The sequence below is a fragment of the Hylobates moloch genome, unplaced genomic scaffold (assembly GCF_009828535.3).
Source record: "Hylobates moloch isolate HMO894 unplaced genomic scaffold, HMol_V3 SCAFFOLD_19, whole genome shotgun sequence".
Lineage (NCBI taxonomy): Eukaryota > Metazoa > Chordata > Mammalia > Primates > Hylobatidae > Hylobates > Hylobates moloch.
The window spans coordinates 25,266,325-25,291,951 of record NW_026652294.1 but is presented as its reverse complement, the minus strand read 5'-3'; the positions used below and the strand labels follow the sequence as shown (position 1 = coordinate 25,291,951).

Below are 25,627 nucleotides of genomic sequence, written 5' to 3'. Positions count from 1 at the left end.
GTCAGCCTATTAAAGGTTCTGACAAGTCTTACACTAAGAAAACTGTTTGGGTAAGCTGTCCTAGACAAAGGAGAACTCTCTCGCCTGCACCAGGGGTAGAAATGAGCACTCCTCCGATGTTATGGGAAGGAGGGATGCACGCAGCCTCCTGAATCTGGATGCCTGCAGGCACTCGGATAAGTTGATGAGCAGCCAGTTCCTTTTGAGGGGAACAAGCCTGCATGGCAGATCCCGCAGAAGCTAATCACACCCAGCCCCCAACTCCAGAGCCTTGGAGATTTTTCCATCCACAGATTGACCAGCAGGCTGCCTGGGCTAGCGAGGGCCCATTCTCTGTCTGGAGGGAAACGGGCCAAATCCATGCATGGCACGGCTCAGCCGCACAGGCCTGGGTGTTTACTGGGCAGGCTGTAGATGGTAATGAGGCCAGCAAGAGCAGCAGGCTGACATGCTTAAAAACATTCCCACATTGAAAAAAGGCCTCGAGTCAGAAAGAAGTGCTGGCTGGGTAATTCACTTAACAGAAGTGGAGCGGGCAGGCAGGAAGATGCCCAGGGAGCAGTGATGTTGAGTTAAAAGGCGCTAATTTTATGCACTGTGGTTACGTCTTTGACTGTAATTACATTTCAATCCATGTGGCAAACATTTCTGAGATTCCAAACATTTTCCCACCTTCTTCCCAGCAGGCGTTTGTGCTGTCAAAAAACCGCGAGCCAGGGGAGAGCACATCCAACATCCCACCAATAGCTCACCTTCTTCACCACGCTGAGCTTATCCGGGGCGTGGTCGAACAGCGTGTCGAAGGCATCCCGCTCTGAGGACATGCAAAGAGAGACACAAAGGAGCGTTTATGGAAACCCGTCGTGCTGCCCTAATCCTGGCCCATCCAGGGACCTGCCAGCTTCTGATCCCTCAGGAGGTTCAGCCTCAACTCCCACACCTGCCTAGAATCCTTCCAATTCCTACCAGAACGAAAGGGCTGACCCTGATGATCAGTCTCGGCCAAACCAAGGCGAGCAAGCACGCTTGGGAACAACTAGAACAGCGTGGACTAGAGGCTGCAGAGGGTCCCTTCCATCCGCTTTTTATCTTTTCATATGAAACACGTAGATGGCACCTGGCATCTGCCCCCGCCACATCCTAGGACTTGAGGTGTCCTGAATTCTCCCTGTTCCCACGCTCCTTGTCTACTGGCAAATGTCACCTGTGAATCCGACCACTTCCCCCGCGACGGTGGCCATGTCCTGCTCACGCCTCACTGCCCCTCGCCTGGGAGCAGCTGCAGCCTCCTACTCCACTCCTCGCCCCTGAGCCCTTCTCCCCAGCAGGCAGAGTGAGCCCTTCCAAGTGCAAACAGGATCATTTGCTTCCCCCCTCCACTCCCACCACAACTAAAACCCTCCAACTGCTTCTTATCATGCTTAGAATAAAATCCATCCTCTCTCCTGCGAGCCATGGGACACTCAGATAAAATCCATCCTCTCTCCCACATGCCACGGGACACTCAGACTCAGTTATCCTCCTACACGCACCCTCCCTGACTTCACTCCACCAACCGGCCTCCCAGCTGCTCCTGCTGACACTGGTGCACACTTGCCTCAGAGCCTTTGCTCCTGCTGCCATGGCGGGGGGGGTGGGGTTCAATAGGGGCATATGGGACAGAGACTTGGACCCCAAGCAGAGGGCTGAGGTCTCCAGGTAGACACAGAGCTGTGGGGCATCACTGCTGGGGCAGAAGAGACAGGGAGGAGGGCATTTGGAAGGGGCCCAGGGCCCCCCAACTTCCATCCTCCAGGTTCCTGGAAGCAGGGCATGTTCAGAGGACCAAGCACATCAGAGAGACCCTCTGTTACCAGCCAGGCTGGGACCCCAACCCAAGGAGCAGCCCTGGAAGCTGCAGAGCCTAGCTTGACAGGAAGAGGGTGGGGTAGGAAGCTCCTCCCGCCCGTCTAGGGGGTGGCCTAGGGGAGCCTCCTCAGGGACCGCCCTGGCCTAGGAGAGAGACAAAGAGAGCCTAGAAAAAGAAGGAAGGGGTTAGGCCCAGGTAAGCCACAGGCCTAGGGAGAGAAGTCGGCCAGGCCTCCTCCCAGAGGAAGCATGCTAACCCTTCCTCCCAGGCTGGGCCCCAGGAGGCAGCTCACACCCCCCTGCCCAAGCTAGCCCAGGTAGCCTCTTCCTTGGCCTTGTGGAGGTGGTGAGAAATGAAGTGGAAAGGAGAGAAGGAAAGTGTATGTGTACAAGTGTGTGCACGTGTGAGCATTGTGTGCGTGTGTGAGCATGTGCATGACTAGGGGGAGGGGAGGGAAGTTTTCTTCACCTAAAGACCGACATTGACCAAAATGCCCTGCCTCTGGACACATGCCAGCTTCCTAATGCTGCAGCTGTAAATTATTTTCATAATCATCTAAGTCAGAGTACACTCAATAAGACAGTCTGCTAAGGGGCAAAAAAAAAAAGTGAAATCTTTACATCTTTACAAAGCAATGGGCAAACTATAAATGCAGCTTAAGAAAAACCCCAGGAGCAGAAGAGTGCTTGACGTCAGCCAGGGTATATTTAGCTGGGCCACCGCTGGGCTGGCAGAGTCAAGCCACTCAAGGAGACATCGGTGCCGCAGAGGCCTCTCCGCCGGCCGCCGTGCCCCTGGACCCGGGGGACTGGCATCACGTCACACAGTCCACAAGGCAGGGAGGGGCTGGGGGCTCTGAAAATGGGCACTGGGGACCAGGCACAGGACCCAAGGGCATTTGGAAGGGACCCAGGGCCCCCAACTTCCATCCTCCAGGTTCCTGGGGGCAGAGCATGCTCAGAAGACCGAGCCCAGCGGAGGGACCCTCTGTTACCAGCAGGCTGGGGCCCCAATACAAGGAGCAGCCCTGGGAGCTGCAGAGCCCAGCTTGACAGGAAGAGGGTGGGGTAGGAAGCTCCTCCCACCTGTCTTGGGGTAACCCAGAGGCCTCCCCAGGGACCACCCTGACCTAGGGGAGAGAGAGAGACAGAGAGAGCATACTGCACCCCTGTGATGCGCTTGGCCTTGGGAACGAAAATAGATCCTATTTTGTTCTAGATGCCCCACTTCACACCCCATGAGTTTGGGCAAATCCTTCCCTCCCCAACCCCATTTCTTCCTCCGTAAAGGTGGCACTCTGACAGCCCCTGCCTTGCCCTTGGTGTGGAACTAAGTGGGGCAGTGAGTAGAGGCAGGAGCATTGTCAGTCCTCAGTCCTTACAGCTCCCTCTCGTCCTGTCCCCCAGAGCCTCCACAGGCTCTGGGGACATCACAGAGATAAACAAGGAGGGGCCCCGCTCTTGGAAGAGGCACAGACTTGGGGGAGGGCCTGGAGAGGGAGTAAACTATGATAGTGCAACCCTGTTAGTGTCAGAAAAGAGGAATCCGGACAGGGGCCAACCGACCTGACCATATGCCAGGGCTGCCCAAGCTCAACCTGCAGGAATGCTCAGCTTGGTCCCCATAATGTTTTGATTTGAGTCAACCGTTTTTATTTGTTTTGTTTTCTTTTGGTTTTTTTTGGTCTTGGTTTTTTGGCTTTTTGAGACAGAGTCTCACCCTGTCACCCAGGCTGGAGTGCAGCGGTGCAATCTCGGCTCACTGCAACGTCTGCCTCCCGGGTTCAAGCAATTCTCCTGCCTCAGCCTCCTGAATAGCTGGGACTATAGGCATGCACTAACACACTTGGCTAATTTTTGTATTTTTAGTAGAGACAGGGTTTCGCCATGCTGGTAAGGCTGGTCTTGAACTCCTGACCTCAAGTGATCCACCTGCCTCAGCCTCCCAAAGTGCTGGGACTATAGGTGTGAGCCACGGTACCCGGCCAGAGTCAACAGTTCTTAAATTGGAAAGTTTGTCCAAAAGTTCTGAACTTCTGGCTTCTCTTGAAGAACTGGAGGCTGTGGCAGCAGTGAGCCTGCACTCCCACCTGGCAGCAATAAGTTGTCCCTGGGGATGGGGGTGCGAACTCTCCAGTTTGCCCCAGACCCCACCACTCCCCACTGCCACCCAGCCCTGGGGTGAAGAGGCAGATGACATTATCATTGTATAATCTAGACACTCTCCTCTTTTATATTATCAACCTGGTCCCTGGAGGCACCTGAGTCTGGGACCCATGAACCAAGGGCTGCGGGGCCTGAGGAAGGCTTCACAAAGCAGCCCTGGGGTTCAAGCCAGGCTTACTGGGGCAAGAGGAGGAGGAAAGGCGCTCCACCGAGGGACCGGCAGGCACAAGGAGAGATGCCAGAAAGCCCAGCGCAGGTTCAAGAGCCGGGTGGCCAGTGAGAGGGGTTAACAGGGGCTGTGGCCTGCAGCATGGGAGTTATGGAGGGCACGGTCAGGAGCCACGGGTGATGGGATAGAGCCAGAGTTTTTGGAATGAGCCCTGTTGGCAGAAATGGGAGAGATGTGAAGGGGAATTACTAGGAGTTATAAAGAGGGGGAAGAGGGTGAGGAAGGTATGTCCCCCCTCTTTCCCCTCATGCCTCAGGAAGGGCCTCCAGCCCAGGGCAGGCCCAGAAGGGGGAAGGGCCGCCAGCAGAGAAGCCGCACTAGCTCACCCGTTGCCATGGAGACCAGGCTGCAACCTCCCTGGATCCCCTGAGGCTTGTTTCTGTGGAGAGAAGCCTCCTCACCCACCTCGTCCAGGACAGTGATGCTGTCAGGAGGCAGCGAGGACCTGTGGAGCCACCTCCCTTACCGGAATGATGGGGAGTGGGCAGAACGGAGTCCCCATCCCTCCCTGGCTCAGGGTACTCGTGGGGAAACTGAGGCCCAGAAGACCACTCCAGGCAAAGCCCAGCACATTCCGGCCTTCCAGAAGCTCCTAAAACATCTGCCCCCAGCTGCATCCAGACTGTGGCCAGAGCTGGCTGCTTTGGCGGGGGGGTGGGGTGCACCCTGAGGAAGGGTCAGCTGCAGCCCACAGAGCACCTCTGGGTCAAGGAGTCATGTGTGAAAGGAGAAAGGCAGGGGCTGTGGGCACCCCTGAAAGTTTGCTGGCACCAGTGTCTGCCAGACACGTGCAGGCTTCGTTGTGTAAACACTGGCGCAGGGAAGAGGAGCCAGGCCATCCCCATGAGCTGAGTGCTGCTTGGTGTGTCACATGAGTACAGAAAGAACTAAGGCAGGGGTGGGGAGGAGAGCCAGTGGAGGCCAGTTTGGGGCAGTGGAGTCAGAGAGGGCCTCCCTGATCAGTGACATTTGAACCAAGAGCTGGCAGAGCTGAAAGAGTGAGCCATGGGGTAATCTAGAGGGAGGGCATTCAGGTGAAGGTTGCTGGAGGAGAGAGCACCCTGGGGTGCTCTTGGGGGCTGAAGGAGGTGAATGGCATGGCAGGGAAGCCAAGACAAGGTGTGCTGCTGCACCGACAGGAGCGGGTGCCGAGCCAGACGCTCTGCTGTGCCTGAGGGTGCCAGTCTGGGTAACCAGGAGACTTCGGAACCTGCGTCAGCAGAAGCAGCAAGGCCGGGGGTGGAACTAATTGCCTGTCACCGACTAATAGCCTGTTTGCATTTTCTCAAGCACAGCACATAAAGCCTACAAAGTAACACGAACAACTCCATCAGCCTCTTGTACAAATTGGTCTTGCGATTCCACAGTCCTCCCTCCCCTGGAGTGGCAGCTGGGTCCACTTTTCACACGTGACACCTGGCTCTTACCTAGGAAGCCACTGCCCCGCACATCAGACCCTAAAGCTCATTCATGGGGTGGCAGGGTCTCCGGGGCCAGGCTTCTGGGCCCTCGGGCCACAGGGTCCTATACACAGTCTGAGGCCCATGTGTTCCCAACTGAGCTGAACAGACTGTCCTTTCCCTAAACCTCCAACCAGGCCCGAACCAAACACAAAAGTGACAGCGCCACAAAAAAACAGAAAGACTCAAAAATGCTTGAGGGGCCCACTCTCCTCATCTTTTTTTTTTTTTTTTTTTTTTTTTTTTTGAGATGGAGTCTTGCTCTGTCACTCAGGCTGGAGTGCAGTGGCATGATCTCAGCTCACCGCAACCTCCAACTCCTGGGTTCAAGCGATTCTCCTGCCTCAGCCTCCGGAGTAGCTGGGACTACAGGTGCCCTCCACCACGCCCGGCTAATTTTTTTGTATTTTTAGTAGAGATGGGGTTTCACCATGTTAGCCAGGCTGGTCTTGATCTCCTGACCTCATGATCCATCCACCTCGGCCTCTCAAAGTGCTGAGATTAAAGGCATGAGCCACCGCGCCCAGCCCTCTCCTCATCTTTAGGCCCCTACAATTCCAAAGGGGTTCTGAGCCTCCTCCAGGAAGAAAGGATGGAAAGGAGGTGACAGAGAGGGGCACTGTGCCCCCAAAACACGCCTCTACCTAGACGCAGGGTGGGGAGACGCCTCACCCCAGCCCCATGAGCTGTGACCCCACTGCGGTTTCGCCTCCCTCAGCAACTATATACAGGATGTTTCTCTTTCTCTTCCTGCATTTGTTTTTTAATAATAGAGACATTTTAAAACAGCTGGAATTCTCCTTAAAAACAAACAAACAAACAAACAAAAAACGGGGAAGGCCTGTGAATGTTCCCAGCACAGCTTAAGGTCTAGTAAAGAAAGCTTAGGGGACACACACTGGCTGCATCTTCTCAATTCGAGCCCCGCAGGATCTGAGCCACTTCCCCTCTCCACAGGCGTGATGGTTAATACTGTGTCAGCTTGACTGGGTTGAAGGGTGCAAGGTGTGGGCCTGGGTGTGTCTGTGAGAGTGTTGACAAAGGAGATTAACATTTGAGTCTGTGGATTGGGGAAGGCAGACCACCCTTAATCTAGGTGGGCACCATCTAATCAGCTGCCAGCACAGCCAGAATAAAAAGCAGGCACAAGAACGTGAAAAGACTAGACTGGCTTAGTCTCCCATACTCCATCTTTCTCCCATGCTGGATGCTTCCTACCTTCGAACATCAAACTCCAGGTTCTTCAGCTTTGGGACTCAGACTGGCTTCCCTGCTCCTCAGCTCGCAGAAGGCCTATTGTGGGACCTTGTGATCGTGTGAGTTAATACTCTTAGTAAACTCCCCTTTGTGTATGTATCTATATATATCCCATTAGTTCTGTCTCTCTAGAGAACTCTAATACAATAAATAAGCAGCAATGGCATCCTAGCTGTTCCCCATAATAACTTTGAGGTTACAGAGCCCCATGGCCAAGCTGGCCCAGCCCTCGTATAGGACTCAGGGGGTGGCACCCCCAGTGGGCCCCAAAAAGACAGACATCAGCTCTGGGCTGGCAGGCTGGAGAGGCAGGTGGGAAACTTCTATTTGGTTTCCATTTTTCCTTTTAAGAGCTGTTCTCCCCTTCCTGCTCACTGGAGAACAGGGTATTTGGGCGTCAAGAGGTTTCTCTTTCGAAATGCTTCCCAAAGCACTGAGGCTGGCCAGGCCAAGGGCCGGGGTATCCTGGTACTGAGGGTTGAAACGTTGCCATCCCTCACTGAGATGAAGATGAGGTCTCAGGCTTTAATGGGGGGAAGAGGGAGTGATTGCCCCTCTCTCTCTTTGGAAACAGCCACTGAAAACCAACACTAATAAAACCACCCCACATAGAGGGCTGTCCCCCGGCCAAGCAGGGCACTCACCTGTGATCTCACCCAATACTCACAGCAGCCCCTGCCTGGGGAGAGCCTTTTACACTCCCATTTCACAGATGAGGAGCAGAGAGAGGAAGGGGCAGGCCACAGGCCACCAGCCAGGACTGAGCCCTGGCTGCCTGACTTTAAGGAAGTCTGCTAAACCAGTGGTTTCCAGGAGGAAATAATACACATGGAAGGACATCCACAGAGCTGAGCCATTCTCTTCCAGCCAGCTAACGACGCTCCATGTGCCGACCGCCTCTCCTCCCTCCCTTTTACCCTCAACCACTCTTGCTCCAGCCCCTGACAGTTCCAGCCAGTGTTACATTCCAGGCCCCTCCCGCTCCCCTAGCTGGTCACCCAGCCCTCCACCCCACTCCTAGCACAACCCAGCCACTCTCAGCTCTGAGAAACAAGCCCCCTATACGGAAAGGTGGGGGTGGGCTGTGCACTTTCTCTAGGATTCCAGAACTATGGGGGCAGTGAGACCCATCTAGTTTCCCACTCCCCCCAAATGACCGTGTACACTCTCTGGGAGCTTCCTGGGGCAGCCCTAACACGCCTCCGTCTCCCCACTTTCCCCGGGGTTACTTACCAAACCGGCCCATCATCATCCTGCAAACAAGAACACAGAGAGAGCCATGAGATGGGTCACTCAGAACACAGTTTCACAAGCAGCACAAGGGAGGATGACGGACAGAGCCAGCCAGAAAGCTGGGCCCTCGCTGCCCAGGTAAAAGCCTACTGATAAGAATGCAAGTTATATGGTGCTACATTCCAGCCCTCTCTAATGATAAACGAGAGGTGCTTGTGTGGATTATTAATGTTTGCACAAGGTCAACAGCAAATCACCATCTCTATTTGCACATTAACCACCCCATTAATGTTGTTTGGAGGGGAGGTACTTAAATCAGAAGAGTGGTTAATATGAAGATTTCAGCAGACAACAGGTCTTCCAGCAGCCGTGGAATGCTCAAAACACAGGCTGGGCTGGGCACAGGGGCTCACGCCTGTAATCTCAGTACTCTGGGGGGCAGAATCGGGTCCATCACTTGAGGTCAGGAGTTCGAGACCAGCCTGGCCAGAATGGCGAAACCCCATCTCTGCTAAAAATGCAAAAATTAGCCGGGCATGGTGGCAGGCACCTGTAATCCCAGCTACTTGGGAGGCTGAGTCAGGAGAATCACTTGAACCCAGGAGGTGGAGGTTGCAGTGAGCAGATTGCACCACTGCACTCCAGCCTGGGCAACAAGAGGGAAACTCTGTCTCAAAAAACAAACAAACAAACAAACAAACAAAACAACAAAAAAATGCAAGGCTGGAGACCAGCCTGGCCAAAGTGGCAAAACCTCCTCTAAGAAAAATACAAAGAAATTAGCTGGGTGTCATGGCGTGCGCAGTAGTCCCAGCTACTTGGGTGCTGAGGTGGGAGGATCGCCAGAGCCCGGGAGGTCAAGGCTGCACTGAGCTGGGATTGCACCACTGTACTCCAGCCTGGGCAACAGAGCAAGACCCTGTCTCAAATAAATAAACAAACAAACAAACACACAAGGTTGCAGGTTACTCATGTTTGCAGGACACAATGTACTTGCAGGACTTGTGGAACTAAAGGATCCTGGGGAACCATGAGGCCAGGCCCTGATCTCAGGCAGGCAGCAGCGGAAGCAATGGGGGAGATGGGAGTGGTGAGCAGCTTCTCCTCAAAGATTCCCAGTGAGGGAGTGCAGAGATCCTTTCCATGCACTGCCTTCCTGAGAGGCAAGGAAGTCTTTACTTTGTCCCCAAATCCCTCTAGGCTCAAGTCCTTTGGCTCCATCTTATTTAACAAGCACTTACTTGAACACCTACTATGTGCAGGCTGTGTAGATACAGAAATTAATATCCCCTGGAGATAAACACTATGTGGCCCTGCCCTCAGGATGCCTGGGAGTGAGAGACCTCGTAAGCCAATATTTCAATGTTGGCCACATGTGTCCAGAGGCTACGGGAACTAACAGGAAGCCAAGCACTCCTGCTTGGCAGACAGGAGGGCTTCCTGGAAGGGGTGACCTCATAGCCACCTCTTGAAAGAGAAAGGGGAACATTGAGACTGGACAGGAGGTGGCAATGCTGCCTTAGGAAACCGAATGTGCATCTTTGGGCTGCTGGTTTTCAGCAGACATCCGATGATTCAAATGTTCCGTCAGAGCATCTGCAGCCACAGGGAGGGGAAGGAACAGGAGACAAGGATGGGGTGACCAGCCCTGAGGAGAACCTACCTGGGGCATCATCCTGGAGAGGTGACCCAGCCTCTCCTCTACCCTGGCCCTGGCTGGCAGAGGGATGCTGACTCAGGCTAGGAAATCCCAAGTCCCTTCCTCACTGCTCAGGGCCATCTGGTATCTGATTGAGGTGGCTTTCACTGAAATCTCCCCTGCCCTGACTTTGGGGTGCTCCCCTCCTCCTGGAAATTCCCTTAGGGCCCTGAGGCACTTCCCACAAGCCCCTGTGTTAGACTGTACATGTCTGTGGATGCATCTTTTCTCATCAGCAGGATGGGTCGCCCTGGAGGAGAGGAACTGCACTCAGCCCACCTCTCAGTGTCTCTGTTGATCCAGCAGGGAGGCTGGCATGCAGCAGGTCCTTGGGGCCACTTACTGCTGGTGAATAGCTGAGGCCATTCTCCCACCCACTTGCTCATTCTGTCTCTGGACCATTCTAGTTTTATGGCAGGGGGCCCAGCTCCTCCTTGCTGTCCTCATATGGGACCCCCTCACCTAGAGGGGAACACCTATCATAGCATGCCCACCACCAACAATGTGTACAGGCCATTCCTGCACAAGGAGGCAGAGTCTGTTGCCTGCACCTTGATCCAGGATGACCTGTGACTCACTTTGACTCACAGAATTGAGGACACAGGTATGGATGTCCAAGACAAGGCCTCAAGGGGACTGCAGTTACATTCTCACTCTCTCAGGACCCTGAGGGCACCCTGGGAAGATGCTCAGCACTGTGAGGAGGAAAGAGACCCAGGGGAGGCCAACACCAACCACCAGAGGTAGGGGGAGCCCATCTCAGCCTCCCCAGCCTCCATCCAGCCTTCAGGTGTCTGCATCATATGAGCAACCCCAGGCAAGACTAGCTGAACAACCACCCAGCTGAACCCAGCCTAAATTGCTGACCCACAGAATTGTGAGCAGCAAATGAAACAGATGTTGTTTTAAGCCACTCGGCTTTGGGGGTGATTTGTTACACAACAACAAACAACTAAGACACCAGCCCAATCCCAGTTCCTCACGAGCAGCCCTTCTCCTACTGCTGAATAGGCAGAGCTGCTGCCAAAGGCCCACTGTGCTGGGCACAGAACCACATTCTCATCCTCCCCTTTTCCAGGTCTCCCTGTTCCCTTTGCGGGCCTGGGGCAGACTGGGAGGCCTCTTCATAGGCCTCTGCACATGCATCAGCCTGCACTCCACTGTCCCATCATCTTCCCTGACAGCTTGCAAGCCACGAGCGGTTTCCTATGTCAGCTCCAATTTTTGAAATACCATCCATGAATTCACAACACAGTAATTAATCACTCTGTGAACTTAGCTGATGGATTAGCTGAGACAATCAATTTTTAAATGTTCTGTTTCATCTGAAACAGGTTTAGTCAAGAGGCACAAATGCAGTGAATTCTAAAGATTCTTAGCAGGTTATCACAAGGAGTCCTTAAAACCACTCACCACAGATACTGTTTGATTTGCTATTTTCAATAGATTTGAAGCCTTTTAGACTTCTGAACACCTGCCCTCTGGCTTTCTCTAGGAGATAACAGATGGCTTAGTAGTGTCTGTCAAAGCAAAGTTCTGGTTTAAAGATGTAGCTCCCGCCTCTGACGGGGCTAATGTAGATGGATAAATGAACTGAGACAATGGGTCTCTCTATCCATCCTGAACTCTCTCTGCCTGCCCCACCTTGCAATGTTCTTAAAGCTCACCTTTTAAGATAAGGAATGAAAAAATTCAAAGTCTGTGGAAGGTAACTCAGTTCTAATGTTAAAAACTCTGAAGAAAGTGTGCAGAGGGAGGAGAGCTGGGGTGGGAACCAGCAGGAGAATCACATGCTACAGAGAAGGGGCATGGAGCAGGAGCACGCCTGCATCCCTGGCTGAAGTGGCAGCCTGGGGCCTCGCTCACTTGGGGCAGCAGGGCCTGGAAGGGCAAGGCAGGGGTCCACCTACTCTGTGGTTGTGGTCAGCTCCTCCGAGATGTGGCTGGAATGCAGCAGGCCTTCCCGTTTCTGAAAACCCCAAAATAAACATACAAAATCAGGCAGTGGAGAGATGAGGAAGGATGCACTGACAGGGCAGACGAAGCTGCGGGGCCGGAGATCATCTTAGAAAAGAGCAACAGGAGAAGGAGGGGTGGTGTTGAACACGCATGCCAGGCCTGGGTGAGTACACAGCAGGGGACTCTGGGCAGGGTGCCTTTCAGCAACCACAACCTGTCCCTATCCTCCTCCCCACCCTCTGGTCTCCACGTGGCCTTGAGATTTGGCATTTGTGTGGGTCTCAGGAGAAACACCCCAGGTCAGGATTCCCCAAAGGGATCCTCTATGCTTTGCAGCCAGGAGAGGTGAGGCATGCAATTGGAAGGAACATAAATAACAGGGAACATCCCCTGCAATCATGTGTGTGCACAGGACTGAAGAGGGTCCCCCAAAGTTCATATCTACCACAAACTTCAGAACATGATCTCATTTGGAAATAAAGGTCTTTGCAGATACTACCTCAGATGAGGTCATCATTGGATTATGGTGAGCCCCACCTTAATCCAATATGGCTCACGTCCTTATTAGAAGAGGAAACAGACACAGAAACAGACAGAGGGAGGAGGCCATGTGACAACAGAGGCAGAGACTAGAGAGATGTGGCCACAAGCCAAGAACACCAAGGACTGACAGCCACCACCAGAAGCTGGAGGAGGCAGGAAGACCCCTCTCCTAGAGGAGGATACATGAGGGAGGTCATCCTACCCTGACAACGTCTTGATTTCAGACTTCTGGCCTCCATAATTGCGAGAGAATACATGTCTGCTGTTTTAAGCCACCTGGTTTGTGGTACTTTGTTATGGCTGCCCTAGGAAACTGACACAATATATGTCACACTTCTCCCAGAGCGTGGCAGGTATAAAAAAGCAATGATGGCCGGGCGCAGTGGCTCACGGCTGTAATCCCAGCACTTTGGGAGGCCAAGGCAGGCAGATCACAAGGTCAAGAGATAGAGACCATCCTGGCCAACATGGTGAAACCCTGTCTCTACTAAAAATACAAAAAATTGCTGGGCATGGTGGCATGTGCCTGTAATCCCAGCTACTTGGGAGGCTGAGGCAGGAGAATCGCTTGAACCCAGGAAGCAGAGGTTGCAGTGAGCCGAGATTGTGCCACTGCACTCCAGCCTGGTGACACAGCGAGACTCCGTCTCAAAAAAAAAAAAAGAAGTAATGATGGTGGTGAGGGGGGCATGGCAGTGGTGATGGCAGGGGTGGCAGCCCACCTGTCATGGGAGCTCCAGATGGAGCCTGGATGGCTGATCCAACCACCACTGAACCCCTCAAGGGACTGGGAACTCACTTCCCACTGGACCAGCCCACAGTGCACACCACCAAGATCTGGGCTTCCATCCCTTTCCTGAGCTTGACCTCCAGGGAATATTCAGGGCTGGTGCTTGTTATTGAACAACAGTGTCGATGACGCTTATCCTGATTCTCAGGAGTGCCTGCCAAGGAAGGTCCAGAGACATCGTGTTCACCTAGTCCCGGACCAAACATGCCTGAGGCACCCACCAGGTGCTGGGCCCAGGTCTAGGATTGGAGACATGAAGTTGGATGTTTTATAGGTTTGTAGTAAAATCTTGGTTTTATGGGGGAAAGCATTGCAGCTCAGCAAAAGCAAGTGATCAGTCCAAAGCCACGTGGCCAGGCAGTAAATACGGCCCTTTCCTTCCTTCCACCCTTGAAATGCCACATCCCTTACACCAACCACTCCATCTGGGGTTAGATAAGGGGTCCCCCGAGCAAGCTCAGAGGCCAGGGGGCTGCAGAGAAGACAGAAGGAGGCTCTGAGGTCTGGGGAGTAATGGCGCCCAGTTCACAGGGCCCCCTGCTCGCATTTCATTCTGCTTTGGTCGTGGTCCAAACAACACTTCTCTAACCCGTTATGGCAGGAAGCACCAGCAAGTGCTTGCCTGGTTCAAACTTTCTGAAAACCCCAAAGATTATCTTGGACCCAAGTGCAAGCCTGAAAGGAAATACTCCAGTTTCTGAGCCTGCACAGGGCTCCTGAGGCCCCGAGCTGACGTAGGTAGGCTTGGGAACCACATTCCCATGTGTCCTAGGGAAGCCTTTTCAGGCCAGCTGCCTGTGAACCAGTGGCCAAGACAAGGGGCCATAGGAATGGCCCCCCAGGTCCCGAGTCACCACCGCCAGCCACAAACATCCTCCTTAGGAAGGAAACATGGAGACATGGCAGGTGGCCCTCGCCTGATGCCAGAGAGGAGCATTCTGGTGCAGTCAAGACTGAGCTCCCAGGGTAACAGAGGGGCCAGAATGGGTTCGGAAAACACAGTGGCAGCCAGGTCCTGCCCGACCACAGAGACCACGGGACTGAGAAGTTTAAAAACCAGAGGAAAGTGGAGCCGGATGTCTCGAGTAAAATAAACATGGAGGCATCCAAGGTTCCAAGTGTGACCTCAACTCTGGCCGCAGTGGTCACCCCCGCAGACCCCAGGCGTGTGTTCCTCCTTTAGTGGCTCAGCAGCCTATGCTGAGTGCTTAGAGATTAGTAGGCACTCAGTGAACATTTACTGAGGGAAATTGCATGCACGAACCCTAGGCAGCAACTGTCCACTTAAATGTAAGGGAAACAAGGCCAGGCATGGCAGCTCCCACCTATAATCACAGCACTTTGGGAGGCTGAGATGGGAGGATGGCTTGAGCCCAGGACTTCAAGACCAGCCTGGGCAACATAGCGAGACCTTGTCTCTACAAAAATTTAAAATTAGCCAGGCATGGTGGCATGTGACTGTAGTCCTAGCTACCTGGGAGGCTGCGGCAGGAGGACCACTTGAGCCCAAGAGGTTGAGGCTGGTACTCCAGCCTGGGCAACAGAGTGAAACCCTTTCTCAAAACATAAAATAAAAAATAAATGTAAGGAAAACAGCAAGAGAAAGGTAACTCTACTTCACCCTCTGTTAGAAGGACCTGGGTTCTGGTTCCATTTCTCCAAGTGAATCAAGAGAAATGAACCCAAAAAAAGAGATGATGGGGCATGATGAATAAAACCCGACGAATGCAAAGTGGCTTTAATTTGGGTGTCTGTTTCATCCCGCGGGGCCAACCTCCTCCAATGAGTAATAAGCACATTCAACGGGATTGAATTCCAACCAGTTGGCTTTGGAGAGAAATGAATGTTCTTTTCAAAAATGTGGAAAATTAAACCTCAACACCCTCATGCCTCTGCCTCTGCCTCTCATCAAATCAATGCCATTGTTCCCGTTCCAATCATTTATCTCGGAGCCAGGGTGAGACACACATTTTATCAAAAGGGAAAAATAGAAGGTAGCCTCCTGGGGGGAAAAAAGGAGGGGGAGGGCAGGAAAACTGCAGGAGGAAGATGTTGCCTCTCTGGCGGAGTTACGGGCAGGCCGATCACTCGGTTATACTCACCCGCACAACCACCACCTGCACCGTTACATGCTCAGGAAGGCGGATGGGGGCCCTGAAGTGCATGGCCAGAGAGACCAGCAGGTGGAGGATGGCCACCAGGTTCTTCCCGTGAATTGCTGCAGGAGGGAGGAGGAAGGGAGACGCTTTAGATCAGGTTACACAGGAACCTGAGCCCACGTGCAGAAGGCAACAGAGACACAGCATCTAAATGAGACCCCAACGAGGCAAGGATGGAGCGAAGTGTGGACAAATTAAGAGAGCTGATGAGCAACCTGGTGAATTCACTTCTAGTTTCAATGTCTCCTTTCCTGTTGGCCTAAGGTGACTTGTGCAACCACTTTTAGAAGCACAATGTTTTTAAAAGCAATAAATTGGGCAGTGATGAGGGGAAGGAACAGGATAGCAAAATTAGCACAGAAGGGAAAAAATCACGGAAAGCAGGTCACGGCCACTTACCCATCACAAGGATGTGCGTTATTATCTCTGGCACTAAAAAAGGGCTCCCTCTCCGCAATGAACCATCCCAACAAGGGTAGGCTGCCAAGAGCAGAGGCCACTCTGGGGACATTAGATATTAGCCCCTGCCTCGCCTGAGTCTGTCCTCTCTCTTCCTCAGCATGCGGATTCAGGTTTGGTTATCATCACCACTTCTCCTGCAGGGTTTTACAGTTTACAAGGCATTCGATTCCACACCCACAGACCCAGCAACCCACGAGACAGCCTGGGTCTGCCTAAAGTCTCGATACCAAGAAACCAGGTGCAAGGCCAGGCTCCAGGGTCTCCTGCCTACCGCTGAAAGCCCAGCTCACCAAAGCACGGAGACCTCTGGCCCAGCACAGAGAGCTCTGAAGCCACACCCTGACGGCCCTGCTTCAAGGGGAAGGAGGTGGGGAAGGAGTGGGCAGGACCAAGGAGAACTTTCCAGCTTCTCCTGGTTTAGTCTTTCACCTGCCGGGTTCACGTCTTGGCTGAAAATACCGTGATGTCACATCTCATAATGCCAGGGTCACAGGCAAACAGCCCACTAGGTGTTGCTGCCACCAGTATTTGGGGTTGAGTCCCAACAAGAATCCCCCAAGGCTGCTTCTCTCTCTCTCAAAGTCCCTCTGACCCACCCATCCATAAACATTGCCTCTCTCCTCTGCAGCACGGGGAGGACGGAGAATCATGGCCTGACCAGGTCCCTTTTCTAGGATCTCCCTAACCCTTCTCCTGTTCTTCTCCCCTGCAATATTCTACCTCTTACAGAGCAGGGAGATGAACCCAATTTTAAGATGCAAGGCCAGATGGGATGATGATGAATGCGGATGACAAATGTGGATGACGAATGTCGAGAGGACGGGCTCCCTCCAGACACTCCCTCCCCCTGCGGCGTGGAACTCACAGTCCACGCTCCACCGGAGCACCCAGCCGCGGGGCCGCAGCAGGTCATGTACTGCTTCCAGTACCGTCTGCAGCTTCTGTTTCTGCCCTATTTCGGACTGTGTCACCTCAGCCACATTCAGCTTGCATCCTGCCAGTTTTTCTGCAATGAGAAGCACAAGAGAAGAGGGTCAGAAAAAGCTGGAAGGGCCAGGTGCGGTGGCTCATGCCTGTAATCCCAGCACTTTGAGAGGCCGAGGTGGGTGAATCACTTCAGGCCAGGAGTTCGAGACCAGCCTGGCCAATATGGTGAAATCCCGTCTCTACTAAAAATATAAAAATTAGCCAGGTGTGGTGGCGCACACATGTAATCCCAGCTACTGGGGAGGCTGAGGCAGGAGAAGTACTTGAACCCGGGAGGTGGAGGTTGCAGTAAGCCAAGATCACACCATTGCACCCAAGCCTGGGCAACCTGAGTGAGACCCTGCCTCAGAAAGAGAGAGAAAGAGAGAGAGAGAGAGAAAGGAAAGAAGGAAGGAAGGAGAGAGAGAGAAAGAGAGAGAGAAAGGAAGGAGAGAGAGAGAAGAAAGAAAGAAAGAGAGAGAGAGAGGGAGGGAGGGAGGAAGGAAGGAAGGAAGGAAGGAAGGAAGGAAGCAAGGAAGGAAGGGAGGGAGGGAGGGAGAGGAGAGAGATATACTGGAGGAACTCAGAACCACCAAGACCCCAGCCTCAAGGAGGTCCCCGAAGCGGAGCAGGTTACCACGTGGCCATGGGGGCATCTTGAGATGTTGAACCATGAACTCTGAGCTTCCAGGTCACTAATCTTCTTTAGAGAATGACGCCAGATTGAAAAGGGAAGAATAGTTAAGGATAAAACTGTGGGTGTTACACTCGGGAACATTCTATGCATACAAAATAGAAAAAAAACATAATTCAAGATGTAGTTGAGAGGCAAGGAGGTTACCTGGGAAGAATGAGAGTGGGAGTCAGGAGGTGAGAAGACTGTCCCTGTGGGTCCCAAAAGGGAGAGGACCGATAACGATAATTTTTAAAAAGGTCTTAGAAGCTTCCTCTGCCTCCCCACACACCTGAGGCTCCCATTCTTGCTTCTCTAACATTCTGACACCACAACAGGAAGTTAGATTAGATATTCACAGAACTGGCGATGATTTTATTACCAAGAATGAACAGGAAACAATCTGGAGGAGTGCGGACAAGAACTGTCACATTTCGTCAAGATTCAATTACTGAGACTGAGCTCCAGCCGAGCCTGCACCTCCTTCAATTTCCCTTTTGTTAGCAGTAGGTACTGGCAGGTGCCGGCCACCAGTGCCCCACCCCACGCCCGCTGCAGGGCCACACAGCAGGAAGGACCCCCAGTTTCCCTGCTAGTCTTCGATTCTAAGACTCCAGTGTTTACTGATAGATCCCCTCTGCAAAACAACAAGAGCGACGTCACAGAGCATCATGAGATGGTTCACTGGGAGGGTGACTGCAAGCACTCAGCACAGAGCCTTCAATATACAGCTGCTGTCGGTGACGCCAGCATTGACATGCGATCATGAAAGCAATCAAGTCCAGGCCAGTCACAAATGAGGTTTCTGTTCTGCAAGTGGTTCCCAGCACAAAGTTCTGTTTAAAGCATTTTAGCTGGAGGCCCCCATGTCTTCAGTGTTCTCTACCCAGCAGCCTCCCCTCCCTCAATTAGAAAACAAACAGCTTTGGCATCCCTTTCAGGATAATAAAATTCTAGAGCAAGGCCTGCTGGGCTCGGAATACCCCTTCAGTCATTCGTTTGTTGGCTCAGATAGGGACTGAAAACCTACTATGGGACAGGCACTGTCCTAGGTGCTGGATATGGCACAGATAACAGAGGTCCCTAGTGGGGAGATAAACACCCGTAAAAAACATCAGATTGGGTGGCAGTGACTGCAAGAGAAAAAACAAAGCAGCCCAACAAAACACATCCTGCAGGGGAGTGGAAACGATTCCCGCTTATTCATCTGATTTCCCTCCATCTGGATCTAACAGCTCCTCGCTGAGTCATCCACAGCTGTCTGTCTGAATTTGCGCCCTGGAAGTAGAGAGCAAGTAGGTCCCACAGGTGTTCAACAACCATGGAAAGGGCAGAGCAGGGCAGCTTGGAGAAGGAAGGAGAGAGATAGGATCATACAAAACTGGGTGGTCTGAGAGCCTCGCCCACCAGGGAGACGGGAAGCCTGACGCGCCCCCTTTGCACCTGCCACCATCCAGCCCTGCAGACTGAACATGGCCACGTCACCCAGTGTGGAGGAAGAGGAGTCAGTAGAGGAGCCGAGGACACTGGATTCGTTTTCCTGGGCTGCTGCAACAAAGCATGCCACTCACCGCGCAGCTTAAACAATGGAGATTTATGTCACAGCTCTGGAGGCCAGAAGTCCAAGATCAAGGCACCGGCAGGGTAGATCCTTCTGAGGCCCCTCTCCTGGCTTGTAGATGGCCGCCCTCTCCTTCCTGTGTCCTTACTCGGTCTCCCTCTGTGCATGTCTGTGTCCTAATCTCCTCTTTTTATAGGAACCCTAGACATATTGAATTAGGGCCCACCCACTCGTATGGCCTCATTTTACCTTCATTGCCTCTTTAAATTTTTTTATTTTTTTGAGATGGAGTTTCACTCTCGTCACCCAGGCTGGAGTGCAATGGCACCATCTCAGCTCACTGCAACCTCCGCCTCCCAGGTTCAAGTGATTCTCCTGCCTCAGCCTCCCGAGTAGCTGGGATTACAGGCGTGTGCCACCACGCCCAGGTAATTTTTGTATTTTTAGTAGAGGCGGGGTTTCACCATGCTGATCAGGCTGGTCTTGAATTCCTGACCTCAAGTGATCCGCCCACCTCAGCCTCCCAAAGTGCTGGGATTACAGGTGTGAGTCACCACGCCCAGCCTCTTACCTCTATAAATACAGTCACATTCCAAGGTTCAACCTGCAGGGCTGGCTGGTAGCAGGGGCAGTGGGGACCTGCCAGGCTACCCATCTCTCCTAGTGGGCGAGGCTCTCATACCTTGCAATGTGCCTGTATTTAAAGAGGCAATTAAGGTAAAATGAGGTCACATCGATGGGCCCTGCATGTAGGACTTGAAAATATGAATTTGGCGGTGGAAACAGCAGGCAACAGAGACCAAAGAGACTGGCCATGTCAGTGTGCTGCCTTAGGCTGGGTCTTGGGTGACTCCCGTGCAACAGAGAATACAGCACATGATCACCTGCATCATCAGACATCACTGTGCCCACTGACGGGGGCCGCAGGAGCAGCTCATCACTGTGCCCACTGGCGGGGGCCACAGGAGCAGCTCATCACTGTGCCCACTGACGGGGGCTGCAGGAGCAGCTCATCACTGTGCCCACTGATGGGGGCTGCAGGAGCAGCTCATCACTGTGCCCACTGGCGGGGGCCGCAGGAGCAGCTCATCACTGTGCCCACTGATGAGGGCCGCAGGAGCAACTTAGGGCTCTGTCGTGGCCAGGACCCCTATCTTCCTAGCATAGAAAGAGAGAAAGCTGGGGAGGATTCTCCCATGTAGCAGGTGACCCTGAGTGATGGCCACATGTGGGGTTGAGTACACATGCGATGAAGAACTTCACCTTCACAAGGAGAGGGTGTGCCCATGAGTGAGCAGCAGGACAACAGCCAGGAGCTCCCGCAGCCCGGGCACCTCACTCTGACCATATGCAGTCTACCTTGAGGGCTGCACTGCAAACACAGGGGAGCTACACCCCCAGAAACCTGGCATGTGGCACAGAACCCGGCAGCTGCTTCCAGAATATTCTCTCAAGAAGAGGGATTCGGCTGGGTGTAGTGGCTCATCCCTGTGATCCCTGCACTTTGGGAGGCCAAGGTGGGAGGATCGTTTGAGCCCAGTTCAAGACTAGCCTGGGCAACATGGCAAAACCCTAGTGCTACAGAAAATACAAAAATTATCTGGGCATGGTGGTATGCATCTGTGATCCCAGCTTCCTGGGGAAGCTGAGGTGGGAAGATCATCCAAGGCCGAGGGGTCAAGGCTGCAGTGAGCTGTGATCACGCCAGTGCACTCCAGCCTGGGCAACAAAGTGAGACACTATCTCAAGAGAAAAAAAAAAGAAGAGGGACTCCTCTGGGGTCCTGTTGGTTCACTCCAGGCAATTTCCACATGGCCAAACCAGAAGTCTGTTCTCTTTCCTCCTCTCACCTCCTAGAAGCACCTCCTTTACCCTTCCTGAATGCAACACTCCTCTGGCTCCCCCTCCCTTGTGACTGACCTTTGCCAGAACTTCCGCTTTCTGACCACTAATGGCTGACAGCCCAGGCCCAGGCCTCAGACCTCTTCTCTACTATAGATGCACAGAAGTTGGCTTTGACCTTGGTATTCAGCTAAAATCTCCTATTTGGTTTGGGCTTCTGCCTTTGGAAAGCCAAAGAGCCGAATGCCTACATCGGTGTCATTCCTGGCATCCTGGAGCTCAAGGATCAGGTGATCACATCAGTAGCATTGCATCAAGAGAATATCACATCAACAGTATATTATGTCTTTTCAGTGTAACAACATTCACAAAACCAGGTGAGACATTCTGATGCTCTGTTACTATCTGAATATCCTCATCCATTGTTCTTTTCTTCAGTAAAAAAAAAAAAAAAAAGTCGTATTAATATGTCAAACCACTTGACACTCAAGAGATTTTAGAATTGCCTTCTCAAGTGCTTATGCGATTATTCAAAAAAGATGGAACAGCAGCTACTCCACAAAAAAAAGGCTGCTTGAGCCAAAGGAAGCCTCATGTTATACTTTATGGATAACACAACTGATATAGCAGGACTCATGGACAATCACAGCAACTCTGGAGTAAGTGCTACATTTGCTAGCGCTAACTGAAGAGGGAACCAAAAGGATGTGCCTTGAGAGGGGAGGATGCGGCTTTAAAGATGCCCCTGTAATTCTACTCCGTAGAAGGCACTGGCATGGTTTACAGACAACCACGGCTAAGATGCAGATGCAAATTCAGAGCCTGTCCTGAGATTCTGAGGGCCAGTTCCACAGCCAGGCTGCCAGATACAAGGCTTGCAGACATACTGTTTCAAGTCATTGGGTGGAAGAAGCCACAGGTGCAGGCAAAAGAATCAGAAATAAAAAATGAAAGTGAACAAAACACTCAAGTTTGCTTCTGAAAATATTAGAAAATATCTGCTTCAGGCAGAGAGCAAAGTACCAACTGGGGGGACTGCTTCAACAGAGGGCCATCACCAGCAACAGCCAAGTCTTCACATCCAAAATCAAAGAGGAGGTAAGTCTCTACCAGAACCAGCCACTCAGAGAGAGAAAAACTGACAGCCCAGGGGCAGCTTCACATGAGGAGTATCCCTTCAGACAGCATCAGCCAAAGGTCCATGTGCTCTTCCAGCCTTCTGAGTTGAATGTGAGCATCTAGCATCAAAAATGTCTGGTTTGAAGACTTCAAGAGCGACTGGTACCCAACAGTGCTGGGTGTGACTGTACTTATACTGCAATGCAAAACATCAAAACTTTGGCCACTAACGTTTTTAATAATAAAATTGTGATAATTATGACATAATCTTGATGAACATTTCAGACTTATTCTTGTACCATGGGAGATCATTCTAAGATGGGGATTCTCACCTTAGCCAAATATAGATGTTAATCCTTGGCCATTCAGCATTCAGCCAAATAAAATTTGGAACACCCTCTTTGGGTGAAGCCGTGCAGTCCCATGGTGCTAAACATCAGCTCAGTGCTGCTGGGTTCACATGTACACTGCAGCCTGGATTCCAGGCTCACCCACTCAGCATCACCTCCAAGAGGGCAGGTATCTCTGCCCCAGCATGTGCAACACAGACCCCCGCCTTCCCCGCTTCTCACCCTACTCCCAAGGGCTTCCCATTTACCAGTTGCTCAAGCCACAAACCTGGCCATCAGTCTTGATTCCTCTGGCAGTTTAACGGCACAGTACCTCCCCATGTCTGCCCTTCCACTCTGGGGGCTGAGCTACTTCATCAGATGCCTGGGCCATGGCAATGGTGTCCTGACTGATGTCTCAGTTCCAACTCCTGACTCTCCTCCCCATCCATCCTGCACCCAGAAGCCTAAGTGACCTTTTAAACTCTAACCCAATCCACGTCACAACCCTACTCAAAACCTCCAATGGCTTCCTGTCACTTGGAATAAAGACTGTTGTCTAGCAGGGCTGAATGAGATCTGGCCCCAGCCTCATCTCTCGGCTCTCTCCCTCCCTCTCTGCCACCTCGGCCCCGCCTCCGCCTCTTTTCACTGCTCCTCCAACACAACAGGCTCCTTCTTGCTTTAGAGCCTCGGCCCAGAACGCCCTTCCCAAGCTCACTGTGCAGACGTGTGCTCAGATGTCTCCTCCCCAGAGGAGCTGCACTGGATTGCCTGCCCCAACCCCCACCCACCACTCTACCCCATAACCTTCTGTTACTTTCTTCCTAGCACTTGTCACTCCTTTAAAACATCATCTATGTTTCAGGTTGAACCGCTTTACCCCATAACATTTCTCTTTCTTCACTCTGCTAGAATGTGTGCTGGGGGAGTGGGCCGGGGCGGGGTGGGGGGCTCATCTCTCTTGTTTCCTACTGCGTCTCTAGAGCCAAGAGCCACCGACACATGTAAGCCGATGAACATTCATTCGTCAGATGAATGAATGGATGTGTGACCAAAACAAACACAGACATGTTTCCCTCCAAATACACTTTCTGAGGGCCAGCTGAATAAGGACAAACAATGGGGTCCAAGCATCACTGTGTCCTTCAGAGTGAGTTATGGGACATGGCCTCCCCAGCGCCTCATTCCCCCACCCTCACCACCACCTGTCACAAGCCTAGGAGGTTTCCCTCCAAGAGCTGGTCTGTAAGAGCCATTTGTGCAGAGTGTGCTAACTCTGTCCAGAGGCAGCTACAGATGCTGCACCCCTGTGTTTCCAGGGCCAAGTTTCTCTGGCAGGGGCTCCCCTAGTCTCTCTCTCTCTCTTGAACAGCACCCACTCACTCACTTGAACAGCACCCACTGACTTGAAATGATCCCCTACCCACTCACGTCCTTGTGGCAGCCCCCGCCCAGTCCACGTATCCCCTGCAGCAGATACTCCTCTGTCACAACAGTGGAGAAAAACATGATCCCACCCCAGTCACCAGCCCTGCCCTGAAGGAGTGACCCTCCAGGACGGCCCATGGGGAGACCCTTCCACCAGGATGGGGCTTGTCTGTGCAGTCCATCAAAGCAGGGAGGTTGAGCAGAAAAGAAACCCCAGACAGAGGATCTGCTGACCCCACCAATGCTGGGGATGACATGAGTGGAATCTCATGCTGACCTTTAAGAGGTATGCTATCCCACATACAAGGGGACGCTGAGTTCTTGAGGCCACTGTCACAGGCATTTGTGGACCCTGAAAACATATCAGAGCTCTATGAGAACTGAAAGATTGTTCAGCAAATAGCGGATCCCTTCTGGAGTCTGTGGATGGCACTGAGGACCAAAAATCCAAACAATACTCATCTATCTGTCCCCCTTTCATTTCCCACAAGAGGACCCCACAATCTTCATAGGTAATGAAACTGCAGGAATTTTTTCATTGACTTAATCAACAAATATTTCATGTGCCAGTCACCCAGGGGACTTGGGGTGGATGGGGTACCCAGCAGGGAGCCAGACACTCCTTAGTTCTGCTCTCGGCATTTATTTGTCTGTTTAAAAAACAACAGTAATAACAACTCCTGCTTATTGACGACAGACCTGTGCCAGGCACTGTGCCAGGGGCTCCATCCACGTAGTTTCAGCAGGCAGCTTGGATGGTTCCCAGTGGACAGACATGAAAAGGAGCTACTATGGCCTTGCGCAGTGGCTCATGCCTGTAAACCCCACACTTTGGGAGGCCGAGGTGGGTGGATTGCTTGAGCCCAGGAGTTCAAGACCAGCCTGGGCAACATGGCAAAGCCTCGTATCTACAAAAAATACAAAAAATAAGTCAGGCATGGTGGCATGCACCTGTACTCCCAGCTACTCGGGCGGCTAAGGTGGGAGAATCACCTGAGCCCAGGAAGTGGAAGCTGCAGTGAGCCGTGATCGTACCACCGCACTCCAGGCCAGCCAATGGAGTGAGACCCTGTCTCGAAAAGAAAAGGAGCTGCAGCAACCACAGGCTCACTCCCTTCCTCTCTCTCCCTCTCAAAATTATGCACCTCAAAGGCACAGTTCTCTGCCCCTGGACTCTCCCCAATCAGCATGTTACCCCCACCACTGCGCCAAAACTGCTCTCATCTGGGCCACCAATGACCCATCAGGTGCCAAATCTAATGGTCAATACATTTGAGTGATGCAGAGAAATTGGAATGTTGCAGGAGCAAGGGAGCCATTTTTTAATGGAAATATTACATCATGTCTGCACACTGAACAGTCCAGGGAAGACAGAAAGTGGCTGCAGAAAAGATCAACCAAAGCACAACAGACCTGGGAAGGCCAGAGGGGAGAGAGGTGAAGCCTCTCAGAATTTGAGAATTCCTTCCTCTACAGTGGTCAGCTCAAGGAAGCAACTCTTTACACTTGAGGTCAACAATTCTAGTTTCTTCAACATCTGCACAAGGATATTCCCACAATATTATTGGTGATAGAAAAATATTAGAAATGGTAAAAATGCCCCACATAGGAGACTGGGTGAATAAACTAAGGAACATCCACACAGTGGAGTACAATGCAGCCATAAAGAAAAAGAAAGGTGATCTCCACACCCAAGGATTCCTAGAACATATTAAGTGAAACAAGCAAGGTGTATAAAAGAATGTATAAAATACACCACCTTTTATGCAAGGAACAAAAGGGAAATGAGTAGGTGTGTGTATGGACATTTTTGTAAAGAAACATAAGGATAAAATCAGAATCCATTGAAAATTGTTACCTGGGAGTGTATATGTGGGAGAGAAAGCAGTGAGATTTCTCTC

At 52.2% G+C, this 25,627-nt stretch overlaps 1 protein-coding gene across 2 annotated transcripts in view; it reads right to left on the bottom strand.

Moving 5' to 3' along the window:
* PARVB (parvin beta) overlaps nt 1-25,627 on the bottom strand; it is a 139,337-nt gene that overhangs the window by 23,367 nt on the left and 90,343 nt on the right. For both annotated transcript variants that reach the window (XM_058431119.1, XM_032139637.3), the window contains exons 5-9: nt 16,671-16,811; nt 15,287-15,402; nt 11,803-11,861; nt 8,194-8,213; nt 753-814 (exon numbers count right to left, since the gene is read on the bottom strand). In XM_058431119.1, the coding sequence (XP_058287102.1) occupies nt 753-814; nt 8,194-8,213; nt 11,803-11,861; nt 15,287-15,402; nt 16,671-16,811 (398 nt within the window). The remainder of the gene's footprint in view (nt 1-752; nt 815-8,193; nt 8,214-11,802; nt 11,862-15,286; nt 15,403-16,670; nt 16,812-25,627) is intronic.